This window comes from Sodiomyces alkalinus (assembly GCF_003711515.1).
Source record: "Sodiomyces alkalinus F11 unplaced genomic scaffold SODALscaffold_12, whole genome shotgun sequence".
Classification (NCBI taxonomy): Eukaryota; Fungi; Ascomycota; class Sordariomycetes; order Glomerellales; family Plectosphaerellaceae; genus Sodiomyces; species Sodiomyces alkalinus.
This window is the reverse complement of record NW_021167090.1, coordinates 367,649-377,025: the sequence shown is the minus strand read 5'-3', so window position 1 is coordinate 377,025 and position 9,377 is coordinate 367,649. Positions and strand designations below refer to the sequence as shown.

At 44.1% G+C, this 9,377-nt stretch overlaps 2 protein-coding genes across 2 annotated transcripts; one reads left to right on the top strand and one right to left on the bottom strand.

Moving 5' to 3' along the window:
- The first annotated feature begins 5,018 nt into the window (after positions 1–5,018).
- SODALDRAFT_353393 (hypothetical protein) lies at positions 5,019–7,343 on the top strand. Its single transcript, XM_028613644.1, has 4 exons — positions 5,019–5,395; positions 5,488–6,391; positions 6,535–6,771; positions 6,804–7,343. The coding sequence occupies exons 1-4, from the start codon at positions 5,187–5,189 to the stop codon at positions 7,293–7,295; spliced, it is 1,842 nt and encodes a 613-aa protein (XP_028462757.1). The 5' UTR covers positions 5,019–5,186; the 3' UTR covers positions 7,296–7,343.
- Positions 7,344–7,666: 323 nt separating this feature from the next.
- On the bottom strand, positions 7,667–9,220 carry SODALDRAFT_353392 (hypothetical protein). Its single transcript, XM_028613643.1, has one exon. It carries the CDS (start codon positions 8,836–8,838, stop codon positions 7,819–7,821), a length of 1,020 nt encoding a protein of 339 aa, XP_028462756.1. The 5' UTR covers positions 8,839–9,220; the 3' UTR covers positions 7,667–7,818.
- Between the last annotated feature and the right edge of the window lie 157 nt (positions 9,221–9,377).

Below are 9,377 nucleotides of genomic sequence, written 5' to 3'. Positions count from 1 at the left end.
TAAACTATAAGGTTATAAGGAAGTATCTACTTTATATTTCTAGTTAAAGATTATTAGAATAATATATTATTAATAACTAGTAATTAGCATTACTATTGAATTAATTTAAATAGTTAATTTATATCCCCGGTTTAGTGAATTGGTTAATTCTCTAATATTAATTAGCGTAGTATTAATCCGGTTCTAGACGAATAGAAATTCAGGAAAAATAGAAAAAGAATTATAGCTATATTTTTAAAGAAAAGCATAAGCTACTAACTAACGCCTATAACAGGAACCGAACGTATAACATCTAACTATAATAGTTAGCAGTATACTATTATAATATATAGCCTATAGCTTATAATTATATAATATATATCGTATTTCTATATACCTTCATAATAACTACTATAGTGATTAGTATAATAGTTTCTATCTAGGAGCTAATAATAGTAGTAGGAAACTATTTAATTTATAGTATCTGCCTCGTATAGTAATCTAAAGTATCTACTATCCTCCTTAATATATAGTTTACTACCCTTTTCTGCTACCTTAATTACCTATTATCAGCCTTACGGTATTTAAAGCCCGTCCCCCTATACCTCTTAAGTTATAGTTTAACGAATATAGATCTAATACCCCGCCTATTATAATATAGCATAATAGGGAGTCTACTTATACCGATTAAGTTTATATAAAGAGATCTAAAGAAAGGACTTCCTAGATTAAGAACTATAGAATATTCGTTAATAAGATTTATTATAATACTTCGTATAAGAACTACTCTTAGGTTTACTACTATTATAATTAACAAGGTAGTTTCGTAAGGCTATTTAAGGCCTTATATATAAGACTACCTCTATAATAGGTATTCTATACTCCTATCCAACGATTCTAATATGACTATAGGCTCTATTAATTCTAATAGTCTATAAAATATATAATAACCTTCTAGGATAATTACTATCTCGAGGAGCTAAGCCTTTTAAGTCTCCTAAGCCTCTTAATTAATATCTATCTAAGGAGGTTATATATAGAATAGCTACAAGGCTTTAGTAACTAGTTTAAGGATATATTTTAGACTCTTTATAATAACTATATAGTAAAAGCTAACGATTATTATACTAACCTAAAAGACTTATTTCTTTATACTACGGCTATAATACTATACCCGAGGCTTAGCCTTACTTAGTTAGAAGAGTATTAGACTATAGAATACTAATAACCTTAGTTAGTAATACTAAAAAAGAGCCTACTAAGTACTAAAAGAGGTAGAATCGCTACTAGTAACCTATAAAGCAGGGTAATAATAACTATAGCAGTTTAGGTAGCGATAGTAACGCTAGAAGATAATAGCTACTATATATAATAGATTTAGGATAGCGCTGAGTGCCTAGCGACTAATAAAGACTCGGAGGTTAAGAGATATCTACGCCTAGATATCTAAGGCGTTAAGAACCTAATTAAGTAGTAGTTATATTAATAAAAGGCCTTCTTATCGCTTAGTTAGCTAGCTTATAATATCTTTATACTACTAGCGATAGTAATAGACTATACAAGGACGTTTAGTCTAGTAAAGCTAGCTTTAATAAGCTAGCAATAAAGGATATTACTAATAATGCTTAAAGCTATTAAGAGTCTAAAGATCTAGCTCTATTAAGGTCTAGTTACTATAAGTAGTTTAAGAGTAAGAGTAGTATAAATAAGAGTATTATAATCTAATAGGTAATATATAATCTGTGACTAGCCTTACTCTTAGATATTTACTAACAGGGCTAGCTATATTAATTTAATTAATTAATTACTAATTAGTTAATTTCACGGCGTCGAAACTAATAATAAGTTAATTATATACCCTTAATTCGATTGAAATAATCGAATAGTAATAAGACTACTAAAACTAAGATATTTAAGTATATTATATTAATAGCTTTATTCTATATATATTAAGGATATTTCCTAGGTCTAAACCTATATTTAACATAATAGTACTTAACCTAAATAGTACTAAGAGAGGCTAATAACTCTATTATACCTATTATTTATATAAATTAGACTAATAGCTAGACTAATAGGAGTAAACCTCTTTAAATATTAAAGGATATAGTATATAACTTAAAACGAGTATAGTAAGAGTAAGACGCTTTTTATAATAGTATAAAATATGGAAGCTATATAGCCTTAGTTCTATAGTTTTATACTTTTTAGAGTCTTAGTAAGATTAATTACTTTTATTTAAAGTAAGGTATAGAGGTTTTCCCCGGGTTGTACCTGGGTTTTCCCCTCTATAGCCACCCGAGAAGGAGCGTATAGCCTAGAAAGGCTCCTATAGATTAGTTAGGATAGCGGAGTAAGATCGATAATAATAATAAGAATAATTTAAAGTAAGGTTACTTTATTATCTTATAAGTATATTATATTATATACTTAAGTAATATATATATATATATATATATATATATGTATTATCTTTTTACTAATAAAAAGCCTCTTAAATATAGTAGTATAATAAGTAATAATTAGTTAACTATATTACGTATAATATTAGTAGCTCTAACTATCTTTTATACTATAACTTATAAGATATCTAATACTACTAAGACTACTTATAGTACTAGTAATAAGTAATACTATACGTTATATAAGAATAAATTCAGAAATAAATATAAGAATAAGTATATAGTTAAATATAAGTTATCTTTTATTATTTAAATATATAATCAATAATATAATATAATAAATAAGGTATTATACTATTTACCTTATATATATATATATTTTTTATTATTAAAGCTTATTTTCAAAAATTAAAATAGGTATTATTATTTACTATATAAAAGCTAAAGAAAAGGTAGGTTTTTTTAAAAAAAAATTACTTATTTTCCTCTTAACATATAGGTTAGTATATATCTATAAAGCTCTATACGGGTAAGAATAGTAACTTACTACGGTCCGCCTTATTCTTAAGCTATCGCGCTATCTCCCGAAGGCTGCGGGGCGATATATCCGGGCTATTAGTATTATTAGTATCCTCCATAGTAGAGGCGCGGCGCTTTTTATTCTTCGCGACTATAAATCTAATTAGTATAGTTCTATGCAGAGTTATAGAGAGCTATAGGGTATCTTATAGTATAGCAAACACTTAGCTCCTTCCGAGCCGCTATAGTAATTACCGTAGGCTCCGTTCCTAAAGCCGTCTAAGGTAACGTAGCCCTCTAAATTACTGCGCTCGTCCTAGCACTTTTCGTAGCGGTTATCGTTAAACTACTCCTGGCTAAATAGCTAAATAAAAAACCCCGTAATAGCCTACGGGCGTTTTATATCGAAATCGGGTAATTTTATTTCACCCGCCTTTTCGTACTTAGCTAAAGTACGATTCCGCGCCGGATCTATTTTATATGTGAGTATATAGTGCTGTATAGGGGTATACAGTAATATACCTCCGGCGTTTTCTTTACTATATACCTAGTAATATCTTTTAAGTATCTATTCTTAATTACTATCGATCTATTAGCTTAGTCCTAATACTATAGACACACACAGATACGTATAGTCTAGTATATATACAGTTAGTTACTTCCCCTTTATACTAAAGGACTGTATTACGGGCGCGGGAGGGAGTTCGTCGCTAGTAATCGTATTTAGCCACTACACGCGACGCGTATTAGCGGCTATATTACGAATTATCTTTATATTTATCTATATAGATTTATAATTACCTGTATGGTATATCGCTATCGTTAGCTAACTACCTAATAATAAGTCGTATAACCGTAACTTATAAAATAGCTTTAAAGATAAGAATACTAGTAGATCTAACCCTATAGAATCGAATCCCGATATCTGATTTAATACTATAGCTCTATATAAAATGTATAAAGGTTTACTTACCTAACTCGTTATTAGTTATTTAGAGAGGAAAATAAAATTAGTGTAGGCGTGGCGTTATAGTAGTATAGGGGCACGAAAAAATTTCTAGGCTTCTAATTAGATAGCTGGCCTAGGGCTATACTACTAAGGTGCTCTACGTGCTACTAGCATACCACTATATACGAGTCTGTATACCCCTGTACGGGCGTCTGTCTATGATTTTTTTTGGGATTTTTGGAAGTTGAAACAGACCGTCCTGCCGCTTGCCGTAGAAACGTCATCAAGTCCCGGGAAGTCGAGTCGGCAATGGGAGGTGGGGCCGATCTGGGGGAGGCGGTGGGGTAATAGCTGCACGTGACATTGATATGATGACAAATTCTCCGTTGGGATGATTCTCCATTGGGTATTATCACCAACTTCATTTCCAAATCGTCTTTTTACGAAGCTTATTATTATTATTGATTATACGGCTGATTTCCTCAAACGTACTTTATATAAACCTGGCAGTCCATCTAGCACAACCGGCGTTAGCTAGCACGTGTCTATGTGCACGATGGAAACTCATTGGGCGCCCTAACCTTCATATTGCGGCAAGGCTGAGACGATGTAGCCTCGGCTAGGCAAGTGTCTCATGATGGTAACGACACGCCAGCCTCCTGGAAGAAGCAAGTGAGCCTGTGTCAGCTCGACCATGCGTGTCTCGATAGAAGGAACTTACTAGTTCGAAGACATCCCTCGAAGATGTGCACTCCGCCAGTCCTGAAACCAATTTCTCTCACTTCCGGGGGTTTGGTCCTGGGAGGTAAACGGAACCGGAAGAATAAACACGACCCCTAGGTAACCCAGCCAGTCAACGTATGAAATGCCGTGGAATCAGGACCCTGTGTGGTTCTTATACCCATCTACTTTTACAGCTTTTTTCCAAGTTACGACTCGCTTGATATGGAAAGAGGTCAAGTCAACCTCCTTCCTCGCAGGCACTCACATACATACCCTCTTTACTCGTGGCCTGCGGACTTCCACATTCGTCTTCATCCTAGTGATCTTTTTTTATTATTTTTTCTTCCTTTCTTCTTACCATCCACGCCTCGTCTCCCTCGGTGTTGTGGAACGCCTCATAGTTGCGCCTTATCTGTTCTCAACTCGCCAAACCTCTTTCCGCCTCGGGGGGTTGCCAGAATTCCGTGCATTTCCCACAGCTTCTTGATATTTCTTCTCCAGAGAAGTTTTATCCAGTATCTCCCTTTCAGTGCAACCAAGCTAACTGGGAACTTTAAAACGCCTTCTCATCAAGACAGTTGCACCCAAGCCCGTTCACGGCGAATGGGCCCCCAATGAACCGCAAACGACCCGTCTTCCACCAAAGAAAAGGTAGAAGTCTCGACAAGACCGCCGAAAGCGCAGGCAGTCCTATCCAGGGGTCATTTATACCCGTCTCGTCTAATCGGACCCGGTCCCTGTCCCCCCGGAAACACATCTCAAGACAATCCGTCCATATCAACATGAACTTGACTGAGTATCAAATGGACAGGCTCGCTGATGCGTAAGACGTGGCCCCCTTGCCTCACATGCCCCAAAAGCAAACCCCTTTGTCTTCTTGGTCCTGGCTAGTTTAGTGACTAAACCTTGTCGCAGATTTTCCAACTATGGGAATAGTCCCAACCGAAATTTAGCTACGGACGACCGTGACAATGCAGACCATTCATCCCACAAGTCATCTCACAAGACTCGCTCTACTGCTGGCCATAGCGACCAGTTTCAAGCTGCCAATGGGAAGAAAACTTCGTCTTCCCGCTCTCGCATCCCGGTTCCCGCAGAGCTTGGCGAGTATGAGCAGCTGCGTGACGACGAGGGTCAAGAGCTTGCTACCCGCGGCAGCTTCTCGACTACCTTCTCCGACCCGATGCCTCGGGCTCAAGGCCAAAGCCAAAGCCAGGCTGAACTCGAGGCCACGTCCTCCATCACTGCCGAAGATGCGAGAAAGTATGGTGCATACACATCAGTGTACCGGTCACGGGCCGTCCCCGCCGCCTCTCACCCCTTAACCCCCGACCGGCTCCTTCTGCAGCCCATGGAGGAAGAAGACGACACGTTCTCCTCCTCGTTCTACTCTCAGTTCGATCAACCTACTGTCACCCATGCCGGGGCACTGCATCCACAGAAAGGTACCGTTTCACGACAGATTGACGATGTCATCCAAACCTGTAACCAATGGAAAGGGGCAAAGACGTCCCCGGTTCGTGAACGGGAAAATCCGCTTGTCAATCCCGTCGCCCAGGGCGCCAAGTTCGATGCCCTGCGACAGCCGGAACCCGACATCAACGCTTACTCCCCACTCATGACGTACTTCGCCTTCGAAGGCCTACCGGTTCAGAAGATAGGCGGCAAGACTCTGATCGGGGAGCAGGGCTGGTTGGAACGACCAGGTGCCACCAATACTACTGCTGCCGCCGCTGGGACTAATAAGCAAAAAGCCGCGTCGCCGAAGAAGGCCGGCCTCGGTCTGTTGGACAGCATCAAGAAAATGGCCAGGGAAATGGTGAGCCCCCTATCCTGTCTTTCCTCTTCCCTTTGTGTCTTTCGTTTCCCCCCATCATGCCCCACCACCACCACCCGCCTCCTTTTTCCAAGGCCCCTCTACACACCGGTGAAAGAATTGACTGACGGTCCTCGCGTCCCCAGACGGAAAGCAAGACAAGCCGACGATCGCGCGAGTCCGACAAGAAAACCAAGAGATCCTCATCCCGGATGACCATCTCGCTAGACCCCCGCGAGCAGAGCCTCCTCTACTGCGAGCTCGAATTCCACATCAGCAACGCCCTACACGCCTACATCACCAACGAGCTCAACCACGGCCGGCTGGACCCAGACAAGCTGAAGCGGGTCGCCGACAGCTGGGCCGGCAAGGGGCGTCCCAAGGTGGTCGGGTTCCGCTACGACCTCGAACGCAGCTCGACCTGGTGCACCTGCACCTGGACGACTTCCGCTTCTTCGGCCGCCGGCAGGGCAACCCGCTCGAGATCGCGGGGCTGCTGCACGCCATGAAGGTCAACGCGCGCGCCATGCGCATCCGCACCTTCTGCCAGCCCGATTCGGTCATCGCGAAGCAGCTCGTCGATGCCCAGGCCCTGTTCAACACCATTGGGTGCTCCGACCACCAGCTCATCGCCCTTGCCGAGGTGGCGCAGTTCTTCAAGGTCATTGTCGAGCGGGAGCTGCATGATCGGGAGAGGCTGGAGAGGTTGGGTGCGGGAACCTCCGACTCGATGCCGGCTGAGGGGGCACCGGCGTCGGCGTCGGCGCCATCGCGGGCTACGGCTGCGGGTAAGGCGACTTTGTTCTCACCTTCGTCGCCTTCGCGCGGTCCGAGTCGCAAGGATCGTCAGTGGGAATCGGCACGCCGTCAAGGCGATCTCTCGGAGGGGAGGGACCGGTCGTGGTAGTTGATAAATTCTGTACGACCGGAGTGTCGATGATCCGGCGTCGATAGCGTTGTCTTGGGGTTCAATAAGCTGCTTCCGGACGGTCGGCTGGCTTGCCTGAACAGGAAACAGTGCCGTGCCACAGGGTGTTTTCTGAACCTCGCGATGTAGTTACTAGTAGTACCAAGTTGTAATAATCGTAATAAAAGTAATTCGGGCATATGGACAGTTCTTCAGATCAGAATCTATGTGTGATTTTCACATTTCCCGTCCCCTAACTAGGCAATTCGCTTATTGTCGCACCACACCTATGAAATAATTTCAGACTCGGTTGGGGAGTCCATTCAACACAGTTCAATACTCGAGTGGCCAAAAAAAAAAAAAAAAGGGCCCCGACAGAGGTCTGTTAATACCTAGTACAAATTCGGGCACAACGCAGTATAGGGGTACCCAAAGTTGTACCCGCAGCTTCTACCGTTCCACAGCGAACATCAGCCCCGTTTCTTTGTAACCTATACTGGTGCCCGGTACCTTGGCCGCCCTACTAGCTTCTCCCACGTCGGGGCGGACCATCATACGCAAGATTGCCGTCGTCCAGGGTGTCGACGACGACCCTCGGTCGCGCATATCTGCTACCCCGTTCCGGCTCCTCGTAAGCAGAGGGCGGCCCGCGCGGAGCCCGAGACTTGTCAGGGCGGTGATAATGAGGCGGAGGAGGAGAAGGACGGCGACCATGATGGTGGTGACGATCGTTCAACCGGTCCGTCGGGCCCCACTTGCGCTCCCACGCCCCCTGCTGAGCGCGGTGCCGTTCGCGGGCGTTTTCGAACCGTCGCTCCAACGCGTTGGCGCCGAGACCACCCACCAAGGCGCCTACAACCGTGGAGACCAGACGAGACGTCCTCTCGTCTTCGTCGTCGTTTCTGTGATGATTCCCGCCGCGGCCTGGATGACGGTGACGGACGGGAGACGAGCCGGAAGAGGAGGAGTAGGGGGAGCGGGGGGAGTACGGGGAACGGCGACGGGGTGGGGGTGGTGAGGAGGCAGTTCGGTGACGCCTGGCGCGGGCGGTGTCGTTGACCTCGCGAGCCGCAAGGCCGCCTACCACGGCGCCCAAGAGCCCGACGCCCAGTCCCGAGGGAGTCTGCGAGAAGGTCCTGTCGGCGGCGTCGCGAGCCTTGTCGATGGGCCCTCTCGTAGTAGATTTAGAGCGGGATGGGCGGCGGACTCGGGACCTGGATCGTGGCGAGGGGGATTTAGCGTGATGGCGGTCGATGGAGGGTGGATCTGGCACGGCTGGCGGTAGTGGCGAAGGGCGGTGGCGGAGCTGGAGATCTCTGGAGACCACGTCGTGTTCAGGAGGGAGAGATCTCGGTCGGCGGTTGGAGGTAGGAGGAGCTTGCAATCTGTCCGGATTATGGTGTGGCGATGAAGGATATATAGAGCTATCGTCATCATCGTCTGGGAGGGGTCCTCGGGGGTACGGAGATGCGTGCCGGGGCATATGGCCACGGCCACGCGGAGGTTCCTCTACAGGATCTCTGTCGTAGTTGTATCTCGACATGATTATTTTGGGCGACGGATAGATTATGGAAATGTTCGAAGGAAATGAAGTGAAGCCGTATTCAGGCCTTGTAAGCACCAGACCACGCCAACAAGGTAGGTAAGGTACTTAGAGCAGACGGGAGTGAAGGGTGTTGGTTAAGAAGTATGTATAGTTATGGTATGATGGATGAGACGAAGATTTGATCTTGACTTCTTCCACTTTTAAATCAGTTCAAATGTTTAAAAACCCATGATTCCGTGGTCATGTTGCCATGCCGTCGTCGCATACACGGAAGATTTCGTGGGTCGTAGTCTGCAGTGCTGGAGAGCCTTTTGGATTGATCGTTATATGAAGTGAAGTTCGGGAATGTAGCTTCCTGAAAAAGACACTGAAATTGTCGCATCACCTCACTTATATCGACAAAAGTCATGTTTGGACTTCCAGCTCGAAAGTCGTACGTCGCAAGTTTATCAAAAGGGGGAGGGGAGGGGGGAGAGAAGGAGATGGGATGGGGGGTCCAACTGGCAGGAGGTTCAGTTGGCGTATTGACGTCATAC

Excerpts from the sequence above, each read along its gene's own strand:
- SODALDRAFT_353393 (XM_028613644.1), top strand. The coding sequence starts at position 5,187 with ATGAACCGCAAACGACCCGTCTTCCACCAAAGAAAAGGTAGAAGTCTC. Across the intron at positions 5,396-5,487 it reads ATGGACAGGCTCGCTGATGC|ATTTTCCAACTATGGGAATA; the intron begins GTAAGACGTGGC and ends ACCTTGTCGCAG. Across the intron at positions 6,772-6,803 it reads CCGGCAAGGGGCGTCCCAAG|CTCGACCTGGTGCACCTGCA; the intron begins GTGGTCGGGTTC and ends CCTCGAACGCAG.
- SODALDRAFT_353392 (XM_028613643.1), bottom strand. The coding sequence starts at position 8,838 with ATGTCGAGATACAACTACGACAGAGATCCTGTAGAGGAACCTCCGCGT.